This window comes from Solanum lycopersicum, chromosome 3, assembly GCF_036512215.1.
Source record: "Solanum lycopersicum chromosome 3, SLM_r2.1".
Classification (NCBI taxonomy): Eukaryota; Viridiplantae; Streptophyta; class Magnoliopsida; order Solanales; family Solanaceae; genus Solanum; species Solanum lycopersicum.
Window position 1 is genome coordinate 58,589,460 of NC_090802.1, and position 20,208 is coordinate 58,609,667.

At 33.3% G+C, this 20,208-nt stretch overlaps 3 protein-coding genes across 3 annotated transcripts; all 3 read right to left on the reverse strand.

Moving 5' to 3' along the window:
• Positions 1-193: 193 nt before the first annotated feature.
• LOC101266208 (4-coumarate--CoA ligase-like 9) lies at positions 194-6,404 on the reverse strand. The gene is made up of 6 exons (XM_004236294.4): positions 5,213-6,404; positions 2,260-2,449; positions 1,810-1,955; positions 1,631-1,698; positions 665-767; positions 194-522 (listed from the first exon to the last, which is right to left on the reverse strand). The coding sequence occupies exons 1-6, from the start codon at positions 6,236-6,238 to the stop codon at positions 397-399; spliced, it is 1,659 nt and encodes a 552-aa protein (XP_004236342.2). The 5' UTR covers positions 6,239-6,404; the 3' UTR covers positions 194-396.
• A 3,479-nt stretch (positions 6,405-9,883) lies between these two features.
• LOC101265910 (probable aspartyl aminopeptidase) lies at positions 9,884-16,564 on the reverse strand. Its single transcript, XM_004236293.5, has 11 exons — positions 16,193-16,564; positions 15,961-16,096; positions 15,789-15,867; positions 15,492-15,694; positions 14,832-14,901; positions 13,720-13,839; positions 13,423-13,578; positions 11,342-11,515; positions 10,736-10,810; positions 10,522-10,662; positions 9,884-10,288 (listed from the first exon to the last, which is right to left on the reverse strand). Exons 1-11 carry the CDS (start codon positions 16,263-16,265, stop codon positions 10,067-10,069), a joined length of 1,449 nt encoding a protein of 482 aa, XP_004236341.2. The 5' UTR covers positions 16,266-16,564; the 3' UTR covers positions 9,884-10,066.
• A 644-nt stretch (positions 16,565-17,208) lies between these two features.
• On the reverse strand, positions 17,209-19,812 carry LOC101263694 (O-fucosyltransferase 37). Its single transcript, XM_004236506.5, has 6 exons — positions 18,853-19,812; positions 18,618-18,786; positions 18,429-18,518; positions 18,033-18,316; positions 17,700-17,958; positions 17,209-17,619 (listed from the first exon to the last, which is right to left on the reverse strand). The coding sequence occupies exons 1-6, from the start codon at positions 19,497-19,499 to the stop codon at positions 17,404-17,406; spliced, it is 1,665 nt and encodes a 554-aa protein (XP_004236554.4). The 5' UTR covers positions 19,500-19,812; the 3' UTR covers positions 17,209-17,403.
• Positions 19,813-20,208: the final 396 nt, after the last annotated feature.

Here is a 20,208-nt window from a genome sequence, read left to right on the forward strand (position 1 = left end):
ATTCACGTGTGAGGATGTCTCTCTCTGGGGTAAAACTCTCCTTAACAAAGACAACTCTAATTTCAGAGCTCGAACCCGAGACATGTGATAAAGAATAAACGAGTACTACAACCCCACGACAAGCGTCATAGGCTATTCCAAGTTCATGGTAATGTTCTTAATTTGTTTTTAGAAGAATGCACAGCCCAACCCAAAGGAGAAATGCAATGCATAGCCGCGAGGCAATAAAATTAGACCAAAAAAACATAATTCGTTCGACTCGCTTTAAGAGATGCCATGATTTTCATAGCAATATATACTGAAGTAAAGAAGGTGATGTAAAAGACTTAAAACAACATACTGTACGTTGATGTTCAACTGGTAGTTTAAATTATGCAGATATCTCTAATTGTTCCGTCATAATCTTGCAGAAGCACCATTAGTCGCATGATTAACGAGTTCTCTTCTCAATATCTTTCCAGCAGGAGATTTTGGTATTGCGTTGATGAATGCAATGCGGCGTATCTTTTTGTATGGTGAGACCTGCAAGGTATTTTCTGGTTACAATATGGATCTGTTGTTTATTTGAATGTGAAACGATCAGAGAATTTTATGTATTTCTTCTACATACAATAATGCGATGATAAAGCAAAATGGTTTTGGTTATATTCACTTGGAGGTTTACCTGTTTTGCAATGATATCTATAATTTGTGACTCACTAATAGTGCTCCCAGGTCTTCTGACTATGTAAGCCATAGGAATCTCCCCTGCTTCTTCATCAGGATATCTGGATTCAGGTGAGAAAAGAGCATATTAAGATTTGGAAATGTCGAAAAATCATCAGAAATTGAGACTCAAAGATTTGCTTGGGCAGCTTATAATTTCCACGGCTGGCGAAATACTCAAATAATATACATCAGTGACTATTTATATTTTACTGCCACCTTCAGAGCTAGAAAAAGATCATTTATAAGGCAGAACATTTGTTGATATTGCTTATGCCGTTTGCTTAATTGACAGGATTCCTATGCCAGGCAACAAATCACAATCACATATTGAAATACTAGTCTTGAACTTGAATCTAAAATGTTAGTATTACGTTTTTTTTTTTTTCCATTTATAAGTATGAAAAATGCAGAAATAGCGGTAAGATAAGTATAACAACATGGGCTTCTAAAAAGAAGAGGTGCAATTACTCGGAAGATTCACCTGATGTTCTTAAAGCCTCTCTAAGTATCAGGGTCACAAAGTTAAAAGACATGCTATGACAAATAGAAGTTTAAAGTATGCATATGACCATAAGGTGCTGTTGAAGAGAAAGTAGAATATTCCAGATCAAAATTTTGTAAAAGACATTGGTAGCATTAAGAAAATTTCAGTACACATGGATACTGGTTAAATATTAGTGAGGATATATAACAAAGAAGTAGCCTCTTTGTAGAGGAGACCGAGGAAGACTGGCTTGGAAATTTTTTTTGTACAGTAGTGCCCATTGGTTAAGTTGTTTTGCAGGAAATGCAGTATTTCTGATATCAAATGTAAATTGTACCAACAAAAAGTAGTACTATGATTTTTCTATCATAATGATACATGAGTAGTAACATGATAAGAATAGGGAGACGATAGAGGAAGACAGAGAGGATCACATACGGAATAACTGCTGCATCAGCAACATCAGGAATAGACTGAAGTAAATGTTCAAGCTCGGCAGGGGGGACCTGAAAGTTCATCCATTCGTAAGATAATGATGCAGTAACATAGTAAGAGATGTGAGCTCAGAAGTTTGCATACTAGTGGTAAAAATATATTTACTTACAACTATAATTTACCTGATATGCCTTGTACTTTATCAGTTCTTTTAACCTATCGACAACATATAGAAACCCATCCGCGTCAAAATAGCAGAGATCTCCAGTTTTCAGCCAACCTTCTGGATCAAGTGTTGCTGAGGTAGCTTGTTTATCTCCAACATAGCCTGCGATTCACCAATATTTTCTTTCAAAATTCAAGTGTGACTGAAGAGTATTTTAAAGGCCAAATTGGACATAAATTTACCAGTAATCAATCATACAACAGTAGGTTTCAGATTCTAAATATTGTAATCTCTTTTAAGTATTATTTGGCTCCTTAAATGAAATCAATAAGACTGACTCATATGAAATATCAATCTGAAGTATCAGAAGGAAAATCCTCATCTGTGGTATAGTAGTAAACTATGATAGTGATTTTACTAACTTAATGCTGTGAGTTGTAAATTATTGAGTATAACCATGCATCACCTTTCATGATTGTTGGAGCACGTAACCAGAGCTCTCCACGCTGTCCAGGAGGCAAGGTCTTTCCACTTTCAGGATCAACAATCTTAGCTTCCACATTCACACCAAGGCGACCAGCAGATCCATACTGGTTTGATTCCTCAGGGCCATTCATCCCTGTTGCTCCTCCAGTAGTCTCAGTCAGACCATATCCCTATGATGCATCACAATTGAACACATTAAACATGAAAAAGCAGTGTCAAATCATTACACACAGACACTGTGTATACTTCGTTAACTCTATAAGCAATAAGTTCGACAAATTTTAGATTATAAAAGTAGAGTAGCTAGAACAATGGACTATCGACCAAGAAGTTGATAACTTGATATACCCCACTTTAATATTTTGCTACCATGCTTTAAGAAGAAGAGGAAACAAAATAAAAAATTGCAATTCATTATGTTCTACACTTTTCAAACACTTATATTTGAGGAATGGGAGTACAAAAGGAGTTCAAAGAGGATAAAATAGTGTTAGTGTTAGCGGACAGAAGTGAAAAGACAAAATAAGAATTTCTTGATTTCTTTTAGACTTTAGTAATTGAAAAAGGTTATAGAGAATAAAATAGTACAGATTTATATGATAAAAAATATATATATTACTCAGTACTTTTTACAGTAAATGATTGAATTTTAAAGAAAATATTATAATACACAAATAATAGGGAAAAAAATTACGTAATTACATGACTTATAAGTAACATAATCACTAAAAATTCCTGCCATTTGAATTAATTACAAAAATCTGCTTTTTCCTTCACTCTTAACATTTGGATACATCACTCTACTTCTACAACATACATCTTTGTTTGTTTGTATACAATGTATCTGATGCAAATGTTATTGTTGAACATAACCCCAATTATTTCAAACTTAAATCAATATGAATTTGGTTTATTGTTATGTATCTAATACATAACTTATATATTTGATATACTACTTATGACTAAACGTATCGAAGGAGCAATTTATCCACAAATTTTTAAAAGTTTAAAATTATTGGAATTTGTAAAACTTTCAAAATAAAATGTAATTACTGCCAAAATTAGGATTTTTGTACTTCCAACATTTTTTTATTCTAGATGAAATTTGAGCTGGCACAGGGCACCAAAAGCTTTAAAGGAACTATCACATATAGCCATTTAAAAATAGCTTAATTATTCTTCATAGAATCATAGCTATAGTTTGATAATTACAATTCGTAGCTACATGTTATATGGAGGAGAGATGTGAGTGAGACTGGGAGAGAGAGGAGACAGGAGAGAGGCGAGAGAGAGGGGAAAGAGTGGGAGAAAGGTGAATTGTATATGTATATTGGTTAGATAATTGTATATTATATATATGTATTTGTATATATGGTAAGAGAGACTGGAAAGGGAGGAGAGAGGCGAGTGAGACTGGGAGAGGGAGGAGAGAGATGAGCAAGAGAGGGCAGAGAGTGGGAGAGAGGTAAATTGTATATGTATATAATTGTATATTATACGTATACATTTGTATATATGACAAGCAAGATTGGTAGAGGGAGGAGAGAGGCAACCGAGATTGGAAGAGAGAGAGAGGATAGAGAGTGGGAGAGAGGTGAATTATATATGTATGTAGGTTAAATAATTATATATTATACATATGTATATATATATTTTGACGAATTATACATATATAAATATGACTAATTATACAAACTCAAAGTCGACCCATGTAATAATAAATAATGTTAATATAGTAATTTTATCAAACTATAGCTATGAATTATGATAAGTAATTAAATAATTTAAGTTTACTTAATTTCCCAAAAGTTTTATGCAGTGAAGACCTCATAAGATATGGCCCATAATAAATCACTTTACAGAGTTTGTAGGTACCCCAAATGCCGAACACCTCAACCTTTTGACCGTATTTGATTATGAATTATTTTTTTTTTAATAAAAAAAATCAAAGTGAAAAAAATAACTGAAAATAAAAATTGTGTTTTGATTATAAATTTAACTTAAAAGTTGAATTTTGAAAATTTATGGTCAAAATGTTTTCCAGAGTTCAACTCCAAATTAAAAATAATAAATAATGTAATAAATAATCATGGCCAAATTGAAATTTAATAGAGAAACGCTTCATGCACATAACTGAAAATATTGATTTACCTTTTTAAGCAATCATTAGATTAAAATTTACGGAAATTTAATAGAGATTCTTCATCTAAAATTAAAATCCACTTGAAATTCTCAACACAAAAATATTATATAATTGGAAAAAAATAATTTAACATATTTGATTATTGTAAGCTTTTCAAAAGTTTCACATGGTCAAGACAGAATAAGCAGCATTTTTATGATATAATTATTATAATATAAGCTTAAATCCAATAACTTTCTATTTTTTATTTATTTTTAATCGGTGCTTCAATAAAATATAATATCCTGATGTTTGTGTATGTATTTTGAGCAAGTGCAATTTTAATTCACGACAAAATATTTCGGTGAATAGAAAAACAAAGTATTGATAAAATTAAGTCATTATATAAAATAATTTATTAAAATAATATATTTTTTTAAAATTTTATAAAATTAGTATAAATGAATTTACAATAAAATTCTTTTTGTAGAGTATATTTTATTTTTTAAAAATTGACAGTGTTACATTGTATACATTATTCATAGTAACATTTTAAGAGTAAAATATTACTTGCGGTAACGTATATCAACCTAACACTATTAGTCTTTAAAAAAAAAGTAAAATATATCCTAAAACCTTACTATAAAATACCATCATATTAATTTTATAAAATTTTTAAAAAATATGTTATTATATTAAATTATTTCATATAATGGGTTAATTTGGAAAAAATTCTAGAAAAACATGTGAGATTTACATTTTCCATTCATACACACTCTCTAACTCTAGCGCGTGATAAACAAACACATACCTGTAAAATCTCCACGTTAGGAAATCTGCTCTTGAACCGCTCCGCCACCTCCTTCCCTAGCGGCGCTCCGCCGCAGGCTAGCAGTTGCAGTGAGCTGAGATCATACTTCAATGCCAAATCTGACTTCGCCATTGCCACCACCAGTGGCGGCGACACCGGCATGTACGTAACTCTGTACTTCTCTACCGCTGCTAACATCTTCTCGAAATCAAATCTCGCCGTTATCACCATCGCTTCACCCATACTCGCTAGCCTAATCAGCATAAAAAATCCGAACACGTGAAACAACGGTAACGTCATGAAAGCCACCGCTTGCTCCGTGATTTCACTTTCATTAGCGGCATCATCATTGAATCTGCTATAGAACAAACTAGCGATCAACGCGATTAAATTCCTGTGAGTTAACTCTACACCTTTTACTTTCCCCGTCGTTCCAGATGAGTAGAGAATCGCTGCCGAATCGGATTGGTGAATGATCGGGTAAGAGATGGGATTAGAAACAGGGATTTGAATCATTTTCCGAAATTCAGGCGAATCAAGTAGAACGGTACCGAGAGGAAACAACGAAGACGGAAGTTTACCAACAGTAGAGGAAGTAGCAAAAGCAATAAGGGGTTTACATAGCTGAACCATATGAGTTAACTCGGATGAAGAAGAAAGCGGATTAGCCGGGGAAACGATAACACCTAGAGAGAGGAGTGCGAAGAACACAACTGGAACATGAATTGAAGTAGGAGAGAGAACAAAAGCGACATCGTTTTGTGAAAGGGAAGGGTAACGAGCTTGTATAGAAGCAGCGAGATTTTGAGTCTGGTGAAGGAAATCGGCGTAAGATAAGCAGTGGCCGGTATCGGCGTCAATGAGGAAAGTAGTGGCGCTGATATTGATTCCGGTGGTCGGAGAGTTGAGGAGAGAGAAGGCGTATTGGACGATAGAAAGAGGCTCCGTTAATGGCGGTAATGGAACAGATGGTCTTAAGCTCTTGAAAATTTTGGTATCTCCGCAATAGCCATTTTTTGGATCCATGGATATTTTTTAATACTGTGGAAAACTTTGTTTTCAAAAATGATGAAGAAGAAGAAGAAAAAGGTCTATATATAGAATTTCGATACTAATTAATATCGATAGAATGTCAATTGTTGTGAACGTAAGATAAATAAATTAAAATGTTGATAATAATTATTTTTGGGAATTGTTGTGAACTTAAGATAAATTAATTGAAATGTTGATAATAATTATTTTTGGGAAGTTAGAATTGAAGTAAGAAAAAAAGTGAGAAGCCGACGATATTGAACAAGAGTATGCTGAGGTTTACGTATTAAATTTTAGTAGTATGACCTGTCTTGGTTGGTGGTGGATTTAACTCTTCACCATTATTATTATTATTATTATTTTTAAATATATAATTGAATGAAAAACATGTAATACAATTTAAAATTTAAAATAAAAATTTAATATAATAAATAAATTTTTGAAGTATAACACGTGATATCATCTGTCGATGGTGACAGTAAGTCTGATAAAATAGTGGATCCTTTTAATACACGTAGAATATTCATATTTTTTTCGTTTTTTTTTTTATCCTTTTATAGATATAATAAATGGCTTTCTTTAAATGGTATTTTGAGCATTTCGTAAGATTTTTCTTGCTTGGGGACTTGTACTTTCTTCTGTGTTGTTTGTACGTTATTGTGTGTGACAAATGAAAACCAACACCACTTTTCTCTAAATTCCAAATTGCATCCCTCACTATCATTGAAATGCCGACGTAGGTCGGTTGTGATTATATTTTGGCGTATCTAATTTTTTTGTTTTATTTTTAGTACTTATTTGATATTTGTCATTTATTTTATAGTTTGATTAAATTTAAATTTAATGATAAAACATATTGAAACAATAACGATTACGTATTTAAGATAGTTTAAATTTGAAATTTCTGATTAAAAATAAAAATAAAATTTTAACTTTCATTGTCATTGAATAGTGGGGCTAGTTGATACACATTATTACTCTTTTCGTTCCTTTTAGTTGTCAATTTTAGGAATGTCAATCGGAGTGTGTTGATAATTACGTGATTAAAATTCAACGTATTCTAAATTCTTAAAAAGTGTTTCACTATTTTTGACCATGTGGATTTTTCAATAATTGAAGATGACAAGACAAGACTTGATTAAATAGATGAACCGATCTTAAAACTTTTATTTTTTCCTTTAGATGGTAAAAAGCAAATTGAAGTTGATGTTATTGAACTTATAATATAATAGCAGAAAAGTTTTTTTTTTCTTTGTCAAATCAGTAATCATAGAATCACTTAATATTTTTTATTTTAAAAAACATTTTATTAAAAAAAATAATAATTAAAAAGAGTATTTTAAAACTTAAAAGCACCTGTATAATATAAGCTAAACTATCCATGCCACGCTCTAAACCCAATCTTTTAATAATAATAGGCAGTAGTAGGTGGTGTAAGTCTCATTTTAATAATTAAACAATTATGACAAACGGGGACCAACTTTTACGATGCGTTCCCACCTTGAATTGTCAAAAATTCATTCAATTTTATGTGTTTTTTTTAAATGTCATTTAAGAAAATAAATAAATATAGAATATAATATTAAGATTTTGCTCTGATTTTATTATCATATTTGAGTTTTACTCTTATTTGAAAGGAAAATTAATATATCACCACAATTAGTCTAACTTTTTGTGAAAGGAAAAAAAAATTCTTTTCGATATTTGATTTATTCTTTCCCATCAAGAAAACAAGAGCATCCGTAGACATTTAAGAATTTTGTTTAGCGGGAGATATTATCTTAATATAGTTTTTATGTATCGTCTAATTTATAATCGTCTTGATTTGCAATTGTAAGTTTCAACATGACACTCCGATTCTTATAGTCTATTAACTTTATTTTAGTTAGAGAAAATGATCAAATAGCCCCCCCCCCCCCCCCCAACGTACGATCGAATTCTCAACTACACACTTTAACTTTACGGGAGTTTTATTACCCCCTAAACTATTTTAAAACGAAGTATATACCCTCTTGAAACACCATAACCAGTCAAATGTCAAGTGTGTGAAACACAAACACTTACACGTATTTCACCAATTATTATTTATTTTTTAAAATACTATCTCCTTCATCTTCTTCCATTCTTCACCCATGCCTTTTTTAACCCTAAATTTTTGTCTAATCATGATTTGGAGAATTCATTGATGGATACAGTGGGGTCTTCCCCCACCTCCGCATCGTAAATCTGATTTCAATTGTACAACTTAAGGAATATGTTTAATTGAGATTTCGCTGGTTCTTCATCATCAGAAGCAAAAAGAGGTGTGGTGTTTCTTGGTTTGCCAGATCGGCGTCTTACTACTCGTCAATAGTGACGAAGAAGAGAGACAACTAATAGGTTTTGATTTGGTGAAGTTGTTGCTTCAACGGTGTAGGTGGTCTAGTTATTTTGTTGTTGTTTGTTGGTCGAAGCTCCGGCGAAGATCACTTTGGCGTAGTAACAATGACAAAAAAGGGGTGAAAGAAAGAAGATAATAAAAAACAAAGAATATAAATAAATAAAAATAGATATATTCATAAAAATAATTAAAAATTAAATTTTAATAATTTAAGTTTGTTGCTCACTCTCTCAAAGAGAATGAAATACACTCTCTTTCAAAATCAGCGATTAGGAAGGTAATAATTTAAGTTCTAAACAGTTTATAGGGGTTATAAAATCCCGTAAAATTAAAGTACGTAGTTAAAAATTCGACCATAGATTAAAGGCTATTTGACCATTTTCTCTTTTAGTTATTATTAGATGTGAGATGTTAAAAAGAGACTTTCTCTTTCATGTCAAGAATATATTTAAAAACTATTTTCAGTTTTAATGTTGAATAGTTAAAAACATAAAAAGTTTCAAGGCTTTAACAAAAAGTATGATTAAAAAGTCCAATACTTTTCGCACAATTATTACTCAACTTTTGCAATTTTTCTTTGTCACTAGTCAACATCCAAAAAGGAAATTAAATAAATCAAATATAATTAATAGTTAATGTGATTGCAGTTTAGGGAAACTGATTGATTAGCCCTTATCTCTATTTCTTAATAAAGATGGCAAAGACGTGATTAATGGAGATATAAAACTACATCCACCTCCTTAAAATAAATTAAAAATTGAACACACATTTATAAAAGATATTTGATGCCCTTCATGGCAAAGATTTATTTGATGCGAGATATAATATATAATAATTTTAAAATAACATGCACAACTACTTTATTCTGCGTTTGATTGAAAGCATTTGACAATTTTTGGATTATCTATACCTTATTTATATCTATGCAATTTATTACTTCTTTTGTTTAAGATGTGTAATGTGTAGCTTACTAAATTATCTTTATTTAATAAATGTTTTTTGTGAATTAAACTCTACTAAAAGATAGTAAAGTATAAGGACAGCTGAAAATTTTGAGACAAATTTTGTTTTACTATAATGACACTAATTTAGGAAAAATGGTAACCATTTATGATATCATATTCATCAAATAGGAGTAAGTTCTGCTATCCTCCCAAATTACGCTAGATATGTTATTTATGAAATTACGTTAGATATCAACCTAACAATCAGAAATCTGTATGCTCTGCTTGCCCATTCCAAAAAAGGGAACACACAGCTAGTTTTCAACAGATGTATTAGTTCTCAGAAGGTGAATAACAAGCACCAGTTGTAATGGACACCATTGTCCATTGTCAAATCTTTTGATTGTTGAATTCTAGCTGGGGGAATTAAAACTGTTGAACAAGTTTTATTTTTCCTATGTAATTCAACAGTACAAGGCATTACCAATCATATATGGCCTAGATGTCAACGGCGATCTTCCCATCAAGTTGTGAGAAATCTTGGAAGAAAGCCTTAAAGTGATCATATGAATGCTTCACATCATCCACCGCGCACATTTCTCTTATGCTGTGCATTGACCACTGTGGTGCTCCTACATCAACAGTTCGAATACCTACCCCGCTTGCCAATATAGGTCCAATGGTTGAGCCACATGGCATATCATTACGAATCACAAAATCCTGCACAAAAAAAATGTCTCAACATCTAATAGTTGTGCTAATTATATGTGATGACATAAAACCTAACAGATGGCCCCTTAGCAACTGTACATCTATGATAACAGAACAACAGAAAGATTTGACAAACACAAAGGTTCAGAAATAGACAGATTGACCTTTGGAAAACGTCAACCATGATATCTTAATATTCGCCAGTTTCTGGGATGTTTAAGGGTCCAACATTTTTCACTTACCTGAAGAGGAATGTTGTGCTTAGCAGCTATTTCTCTGAACACAAAGGAAGTGATTGCATTGGTTGCATAACGTTGATTAGCATTGTGTTTAATAACAAGCCCACTATGAAATTTGGGTTGATGATTCTCTTCGTGCTTGTCCTGAAAAAGGAATTTAAATTATGATCAAAGCCAAAAGAAATTAGATTGTAGACCACCCCATGTAATAACTTACTGGGTAATTAGGATGCAAGGCATGTGCCATATCAGCAGACACCAGGAAGCTCTTCTGGATTGCTTTCTGTATTAGCTGAAGTACAATGTACAATAATATCAGTGAAACCCAGGATTCAAGCTACCAGAAATAAGGAAGGTACAACTACCAATAAGAATTTCTTAATTAACCATGAAACACAACGTTTACATGCACTCACTAAAATAACAACGCCATGTAGTCACATAAGTGGGGTCTGGGGAGGGTAGAGTTTATCAAAGGAAATTCTATGACAGACAGTTTAGGGTTTAGAATTTCAAACTAAATTAGTTTATCATTTTAAAAAGAACTCTATTTAGGGGCAATGCTAAATTAGGGGCATTTTTGTCCAATATGGCAATCTAATTGTGGAATCAACTTGGATTTATAATCCCATATTAATTTAAATAAGTGGACAAATGGGAAACTGATAATTCACGCCTGCATGAAAATGAATTAGGAAGACCACTACTGCTTCGTTTACCGGGTACTAAAAACACATTATGTGTCCATGAAACAACAATAGACAATTGAACATATTGCAGCAATATGTAGTACAGTAGTAGTGAGATAGATCTATTCGACTACCTTTGAATCTGGACCAAATGTACTTGTAACTCGTGAGAGAGCATCAAACATGACTGGCGATCCAGCACCTTGTGCTGAATTAGACCCAACCTCTTCATGATCAAACAGAGCCACCATTCTTACACCAACCTCGTCCTCAAGACTATTTTTGGGAGAAGTAGCATCTATCAGTGCCTGACATCAATATCACCAAAGTAGTTTCATTGCATGTATATTAAAACAAGAAGCGCCATAATTGCATTCAATGTTGATCCATTCAAATTATGCAAGTTTACATAATATTTGATGCAGGAACAGAAGGACAAACGTATTGCTGCCTTCATGTTACAATAGACAACTGGCGAAGTCCTCAACTTTTCTGATTTAATGATATGTTGCCTTTTCACTTTCATATTCTCTTTAAAGACTTCTAAGTCCGCTAAATTATCCCCTTCATAGGATTTTCTCTAAAAATTCCTTTGATAAATTAGAGAATAGAGATTAAACATGATTTAAAGTAAAACATCCTGTTGAGCTGCTATTTTGTCAATATACACCATCATGAAGTTGAATAAACCCCAAAAAATTAGCCTAAGGCTTTGTTCTTTTAAATATACTCTCCAGTCTCCACTTCACCTTTTTCAATTTTTTCTACAACTAGAAAGCACATAGCATGACCTACCTCCTCTCTTTTCCAGGAAGTATTTCTAAGGCCAAATACATAGGTGGCCCGCTAAAGTTGTCACATTTTTTCCATTTAGACACTTCAATTAAAGCTATTGCCTATTATATGCTTAAATTATTGTAGAGTCGTGTCTTCAATTTCAGCTCAATTGAGCTGTAAAGAAGGGTAACTCGAACAAGTGTTGCTGCCTCCTTTTCTTGGATTTGTCAGTTCTTCTTTTTTTTACTTGGGTTTGTCAATAAGAGATGATTGGTATCTATTAAAATCAAAGAGAGAGCATTAACAAAAAGAAAAAGAAAAATGAAAAAGAATGAACAGCAGCAAGGACAAGAAAAGCTAAATGAAAGTAGAGAATAGGGAGGAGAAAGAACAAGAAAAAAATATTTGGAAAAAGAAATTATTCACGGCTTCATCGTGTGCTTCCCTTCAGGTGAAGTGCACCCCATGCGCCATGTTAGAGTAAGGTGTCCAATAGGTAAATAGTATTTACATAACTAAGGTAATTACTAATTACCTATTAGATACTTAAGGTTCAAGCTATGTATTTAGCCTATTTCTTACAAATCAAAGTAGTGGAGAACTCCAAAAGGAAATTTTCAATTTACCAAACAATAGCTATATGTTTGAAAATAAGGTAAGGACGAGAAGCCTTGCCAATCACAAAAAGTGACTACATTGAACAGCTTTTCTTTCTTCCTTCAATTTTTTCACTTTCCATCTCTTTAACATACAATCTTATTCTACAAGTGCAGTTTCTCAGATCTGTGTTTTGTGCTCCACATCTACATATTGACTAACACTCTATTTGTGGTACTGTTACTAGGTTTCTAACGAATCCACACAAGAAAAGAAACTATGTTTTCCAATCCAACATCTTCTTCTGAAATTATTTAAAACTTTACTGGAAAGGTTGCTCTTCACAGCAGCTCTGCATCTTAGCATCCATGTGACTATGATAGAAGATAATTGCCAATTTGCCATTGACATGACAAACTCTGCAACCTTCAATAAAATATCATAACCAATTTCTATATGTAATTTAAGCACATTGTATTTAATCTTTTTTTTTTGAGATAAGGGTAACTTTTATTCACAAAAAATTCATCACCCACGGGATACTGAATTCGAAACTTGCATCACACAGGGAGGTGGGCAAACCCTCAAAAGTACGTACAGAATTACAAGTTTCCTATAAAATCGACCATCTCTATGCTTTCCCCTAACAACACTTGCTTACACCAAAAAAATAAAAGACTTAAGCTTTTCATTTTTATCTTCTGAAAAGTGAAAATTATCATTTTCCCCGTCAAAACACCTAGCATTCCTTCTTTACATAGAGTCCACCATATACAGATATGATGTGTTCTAATAAAATGAATAACTACAATGAAACTTTCTGTATCCATGCATCCTTTACCTTTAGAGAGCAAAATGACATGCATAAATTGTCCAGTCTTCCAGAAAAAACAAATTCCTTCATGGCACCAGCAATAATACTTGGCTGGGTATCGCATGCTTGCAACTCAAAGTCACATATGTCGCCTGGTTCACATCCTGCCTGAGCAGCTAGAAGCTGAAAGAAAAAAGAAAATAGCATGAGCACAAAACTGTAGCACGATAAAGATCTTGAAAATATGCTTCACGCAATGAAAGAAAGCATCCAGCAACTCAGATTCATGAAATTAACATTGATAAGGATTGCAATTTATGGTACCTGCAGAAGAAGGGAATGATGTTGCTCACCACCAGGAGTCCTTTTACTGGACTTACTTCTATCATTTGGAGCTGCATTTCCAGTAGCATCATCAATGGAAGCTGGCTTATTGAGTTCAGCCTGCAAAACGGTGTCAGATAGATAATGAATGCATATATCTTAACAGGACACAAAGTTTATTCCAAATAAGAATTAAGGAATCAGACGAAGTTATTTTATTGGATTAGTACAATTGAATTTTTAAAGAAGATTACAAATACACTTAACTATTCAACTTCTGAACTTTGGTGCAATGTTTGTCTATCAAACTAACGTTTCACCCCATCTCAATTCCATATCAAGTTAAATACCATCAAATAAAATGTAACAAGGAGTCACTTTTTTCTTCTTCTTTTTCTTTTCTATTTTCTTGTGGTGAGTTCAATTCGCTTAATGTGAAATGACCAAAGTCGGTTTTCTATTAATCTCAAGCAAGCATATTAAAAGATATATCTGTGGATGCATTATGCCCAGTAAAACAGTAAATTCAATTAAGAAGTTCTTCTGAAATGTATGTAAGTGGGAAGATCCACCAACACCAAAAGATTATCAAGCTAAGAATTTCTGGAATGAGGGTGGAGAACTATAAGATCTTAAGGTTCACATTCCAACAAAAGCAAAAAAAAACTATGTGATTTCTGCACATCTACCCAAATTTTGGTGGGCAGCGTTACCTAGTATCAGTGTTGTTGGGAGATAGCAGGCAAATGGTGGAAAAGTCAAGGTGTGTGCAAGCTGTCTCAGACAAACACCGACATAAAAAAAAAAGTGTGTTAATTATAATTGTACATATGCATGTAGGCAAGAACTAGAATTTCCTAGAAGATCCTTACTAATGCGAAGCGAGGAGAAAAAGAATTAGTTCATATCACAAACAAGCCTTCCTGCATTAAATGCTTTTTCAGAAAGAAAAGGATTCTAGTTGATGAGGAAAGTAACACAGAGAAAAGGCAAGGTGTTGTCAAGGTAGACAAAATAAACTATTCTCATAACTTACAGTCACACTCAATCTTGAAACACAGAATTACACTACAAAAATATATAAGCATCAAACATATGCAATGTACCATTACCTTAATTGATGTAGCCAATACTGGTAGAAGATGGGTCTGTGTGTTCACCTTAAATCCATCATTCACACCTCTGTAAATATAGGAAAAGAAGACTATAATAATACTCACATAAACCATTGTTGAAGATACTTTGGAGAAGAAAAGATGTTCCGACTCATTGAAGGTACAAAGCACATGATGACCAGATAATGTGTTTTGGTGAATATGGTTAGCACATAATACAGTGATGCAAATCCCTTTTGTGGATTTAGAAGATTTGAACAACATGATATAACAATTATCACCTACGGAAATCATTCTTATGATCCCAATTGTATGTAACTTCAATACAAAGGCACAACCATTCTAAATGAAACACAGAAACCACGAACCGTCACAAGTACTTCTAAATTTGATGAAACTATTAACTAATACAAAAAGAAATACCTTATATCTTATGAAATACATCAGTAATACGAACTGCAATTCATAACTACCATGACAATAACACACATTAAAGAGATGCTCAAAACTTTTATTTATTTCTGAATAGGTTCAAAACTATTAGGCACGAGAAAGGTAGGTCACATAGAAATTAAAACCCCAAGCACCTCTGACACCCAAGATAAATTTTCAAATATGCAACCATCTGAAGAAGAGTTCATCTTCTTATGGTTTTACCTGTCTAAATGAATTGCTAAAGTTGGAATTCGCATTATAGGCTCCTCAATTCTCACAAGCTTGTGCAAGTAGGATTCAGAACTATCTTTCTTATTTCTTATGATCATCCTTCCGGCAACTGTTAGATCACGATCAAACCAAGTATGCCACAGCCCTCCACCATATGTTTGTACACCCACTTCCAAAAATCCACTTTTAATTACCTATAAACAATCCCAATCAATAAAAGGCACTTGATTCAACAAGCCACAAACTTCAAAATCTGATTTGATTCCCCCAGAAAAGAATTATAACTACCTTCGTAACCGGCTTCAGCTTCAGACAAGGACTATCTGTATGAGCACCAACTATGTGAAATCCATTTCCAGCAACATATCTAGAAAAAATTAATGCCCATCATTAAGAAACACACACAAAAAAAAAAATTAAATTAAGAAAATCGAAAAAGAACAAATTTTTTGGGGCATACTTTTTACCGATAGCAAAAGCAACAATAGTAGAGTAGTTCCTAGTGAAGAAATACTTGTTCCCAGCTTTCAAATCCCAATCTTGTTTCTCATCTATCTGTACATACCCTGCACTTTTAAGTCTCTTCTTTGCTTCATCTAGAGAAACCCCACAAAGAAAAATGAATCAAATAACATAAATCTATTGAAGAAATTGAAGATTAATTTCACAAATTAGGGAGAAAAGTAGAATACCAACTGCGTGAAAAGCTGTAGGAGAAGCGTTCAAGAAATCCACCAGATCGGCTGCTACTGCTGAACTCTCCATTCTTAGCTTCTTCTTCTTCTTCTCTGGTTTTTTTATTTTATTTTTTTACGTTACACACTCTCCTTCTATACTCCCACTCAAAATTTATGTAAAATCTGGATTTCTCAGACTACACATAGGGTTAAAAAAAATTTCTTCTTTAATCTTTCTATTTGGTATATTTTTTTAATTTCACTTATTACTTTGGGGGATTATTTATTTATTTATTTGTTTGTTAAACTTTGGAGAGTTGTGATGATAGATAATGGAGGAAAAAGAAATACTAGAATAATAGTTTTTTATTGTTATTTGTGTTTTAATGCAATCATTTAAGTTCAATATAAATATATTAAATTATTTAACTGCACAATTTATTTTTTCTAAATCAAAACTCAATATCAATTTATTACTAATTGGTTTTCACATGGTCATGGAAAATTTAACATACATATCACTGAATTTTAATATCAATTTAGTGTTTTTTGAAAATAATGCCAATTTCATGATTTACACTTTGCTCAAGTGACTTAATATTCACTTTTTTGCTTTCGATTCATGAAGCTAAATTTTTAATAAGTAAACAAAGTTAATTATTTTTGTCTAGGTTACAACACGAAGTCAACTGTTATTTAATTATCAAATCACAGATATATATATATATTGATTGAGATTTACCGATATTTCAGCTTTATTGATATGTGAATTAGTTACGATAATTTAAGAAATACAATTGATGGAAATTGCTTTCATAAGCTCAACTTTCAGTTTCCATGTATAACGAGTTTTAGTACACTAGGCTGCCCTAGTCTTTGCTATTTTGAATGAACAGATTATACTTTAGAGTCATTTCGTTTCTATTTGCTAATGCTTCTGACACCAAGAATATATCCATTTTGCTATAGTTAGTGTAATGTAATTGTGGTAAAGATTAAAATGGAAAGAAATAACAAAGCATATGTGTAACTTTAGGAATTTCCAAATGTTTAGGCATATATGCTCTTAGAAGTTGATAGGCTCTCACATATATCTGTTTTACTCTATGATTCTGCAATACTTTTGCCAAGTGTAGTAAAGTGGAAAGATACAAGTATGAAACAAACTCATTATGGTATGAACATTTGCATACAAAAACTGTTTTAACTTGTTGGAACAGTGTCTATTATTGCTTACACATGCACTCAGGTACAGGATATGCAATTACATCTCTATCAATCTTTTTAGCCCTTGGCTCAGGCTGCCCTTGACTTTTCCTATGCAGTTTCTTCATGATCCTTTTGAATTCTTGCTCAGATACAGATGAATCTTCAAAGAATGGCAGCATCATTCTCTTGTTTGGCTTTATGTACTTTCTGTGTCCTACATATGCTCTATGTCCCTGGCCAACAATCAGAATTGTACAATGTTAACAACAAGTTCATTCATTGCTGTAAGTAGGTATGACTGACTGATACATACCTCGAGAGCTCGGCCCATGTTACCTCCATGGGAATTGATGAAAACATCACTGCTCAGAGACACAATGTAGTCGATGGCTGCTAACGTAGAAGACTTCTCCAAGTATGGAGTGAGCTCTTCATTTCGAGCCAGTGTATGCTTTGTCAATAAATTTGGGAACTCGTCTTTTAGAGGCTGCATAGCTTGTGTGCCTCCAAAGGGTTCTCCTCCAGCAACATATATACGAGCGCTGATTGGTGCTCCTAACCCCTTCAGAAATCTACAACAGAATGCCCCAATTTAAGATTTTCATAAAACAAAAGGATAAGTTGTTCAAGGACTTTACGGTTTTACCTAGCCATTTCTGATGCATTTAAGGGACACATTCCAGCAAGTCGCCGTTGTGCATGAGTCATGTTCAACTTGCCAGTGAGATATTCAGGGTGAAAGTCCCTTTCTCTACTTATAATACTGTCATATTGCTTGCCTAAACCGGTAAGACATCCGGTTCTGATCCACACATCCTTCTCTAACCTGAGATGGATCGCGACATAAGGACCCTCAATCCACATTCTTCTAGCTATCTGATAACCCAGCTCCCTAATTGGAGTTGCAAATCTTAGTGCATGGAATGCAACCTGTTCAAGTTACGATGAAAAAAAACAGCAATTTTACGTCACTTCCCATTCCCAGCATTCTATCAAACAGTTACCTCAGTTACTAAAAACAAGCTGCAGTTTTTTATATTACCTTGCATTTGAGCTTCTGCAAGTCAGGTGAAAGATTCTTGGAGAGCTTAGAATCTAATCCTTTCAATATAAGTAGACCTTCTTTGTTTAGCTATACGAAAAAACGCAACACAAAGTTTAACCAACTCTCTAGGCAGATTGCAGTTAACTCAAGTAGTACAGCAAAAGGAGCAGTTTAGTTTTTTCTTACTTGCTTGAGAAATCTGGCTCTAAGCCAAAGTGGCGATACGTGAAAAGGAAGATCACGGTTGATGGTCTGCTTAGAAACAAAATGTGTCGATGGCAAAGACGCCACGATTCTAACATCAGCTATCAGAGTCTTCTTGAAATGCTCAACATCGAAAATCTCCGAAAATTCACTGCAGACAGCTAAAAAGTTGGATCAATGAAGTAACAAATCTTGAAAGTGAAATTCAAAAAGTTACCTATCATCCCCCCAAATGTGATTGACTTGAAGAACAGGAACAACAAGAGTAGCTTCAAGAATCCTTGCTATAACAACTGCATCAACAATCTGATTCCTTTGCTGGTTCAATCCTCCAGAAGCCACAACAATCAAAAATTTCCTCTTCTCTTTTGAAATCTTTACAGAAGCTTTTCGGTACTTTAGACTGAAATCCAAACAAGGCATGTACCCTTGATTATCAGGTTGCCTCCAGAACTCTTCCTCCTCCTCAGAGAAGTTTCCGACCACCCCATGAGCCGGTAAGGGCACCATTGCTCCGGTAGACAGTGTAATTTTCTCATTTAGTACAGAGCCCGATCTTGATGATGCCGCAGCAAAAACAGAGGCTAAAAACAGAGAAGACGAAGAAGAAGAAGTAGTGGTGCACGAGAGTGAATTTTGGAAAAAGGTTGTGAATGTGATGTACAAAATCGCAAAGAAAGTAAGGGTAATGAGCAGAGAGATGAAACAGAAAGACAGAAATGGGGATGTTTGGGTGATTCTTGAGTTTTTTCTGGGTGAGTAGTTATGGAGGGAATTGAATGGAGGTAGTGAGAACAAATGAATGAAAAATGATGGGTTCAAAGAGATGAATGATGAACTCTTGGAATTTCTTGTTCGCGCCATTGAAGATCGAGAGCTTTCTCTGGTGTATTCAATGGAAGATTTGGTTTTCTAGAGAGAAAACTGTAAAATAACACAAAATTTTCAGAGAAGTGATGAACGAGGAGATTCTGGTCAAGAAATTATATACAGTTAAGTTGGTTACAAGATTCTTTTCTTCTTTTCCCGCCAGAACTTAAAGCAAATTTCTATTGCAGTTTTTCTCTGTTTATTTTTTCGCAATCCCTCACAGTTCTACTTATTGAACATTGTAGACCTTTCATCCGCTCGTGGCGAAGCTAGAATTTTTATTTAGATATTCGCAAAGGCATCAACTGACTTGCCTGATTGCTTGTAAATTCCTGGTGGGGTGTTTTCGATTTAAGGGCATGTATAAAAAAACTCATATTGAACCCGATTAAATTCAGATCGCGCACTGTATATAAACTCTGGCTGAAATAGTAGTATTACAATGTCATTTAACATAAATTTTCTATTTCTATTTCTTTCTCCAATTATTATGTACGAATGCTGGAGTTGAACATGCAATATTTGATCAGTAAAGAAGGCTTAAAACACATCGATTAGTACAAATTGAGAAAGTTATCTTATATTTCTTCTCAAACCGTAGACTTTTCATATAGGGGTTTGGATTTAAACCTCATTAAACGTTGTTTCAGAAGGAAAACAAACTATCTTCTTATAACAACTGATAAAAATTTGTTGCAGAAAG

Excerpts from the sequence above, each read along its gene's own strand:
- LOC101263694 (XM_004236506.5), bottom strand. The coding sequence starts at position 19,499 with ATGGCGCGAACAAGAAATTCCAAGAGTTCATCATTCATCTCTTTGAAC. Across the intron at positions 18,787-18,852 it reads CACATTTGGGGGGATGATAG|TGAATTTTCGGAGATTTTCG; the intron begins GTAACTTTTTGA and ends AGCTGTCTGCAG. Across the intron at positions 17,620-17,699 it reads ACATGGGCCGAGCTCTCGAG|GGACATAGAGCATATGTAGG; the intron begins GTATGTATCAGT and ends ATTGTTGGCCAG.
- LOC101265910 (XM_004236293.5), bottom strand. The coding sequence starts at position 16,265 with ATGGAGAGTTCAGCAGTAGCAGCCGATCTGGTGGATTTCTTGAACGCT. Across the intron at positions 14,902-15,491 it reads TTAGCAATTCATTTAGACAG|AGGTGTGAATGATGGATTTA; the intron begins GTAAAACCATAA and ends CTATATTTACAG. Across the intron at positions 13,579-13,719 it reads ATCATTCCCTTCTTCTGCAG|CTTCTAGCTGCTCAGGCAGG; the intron begins GTACCATAAATT and ends TTTTTCTTTCAG.
- LOC101266208 (XM_004236294.4), bottom strand. The coding sequence starts at position 6,238 with ATGGATCCAAAAAATGGCTATTGCGGAGATACCAAAATTTTCAAGAGC. Across the intron at positions 2,450-5,212 it reads CTAACGTGGAGATTTTACAG|GGATATGGTCTGACTGAGAC; the intron begins GTATGTGTTTGT and ends GATGCATCATAG. Across the intron at positions 523-664 it reads TAGATATCATTGCAAAACAG|GTCTCACCATACAAAAAGAT; the intron begins GTAAACCTCCAA and ends AATACCTTGCAG.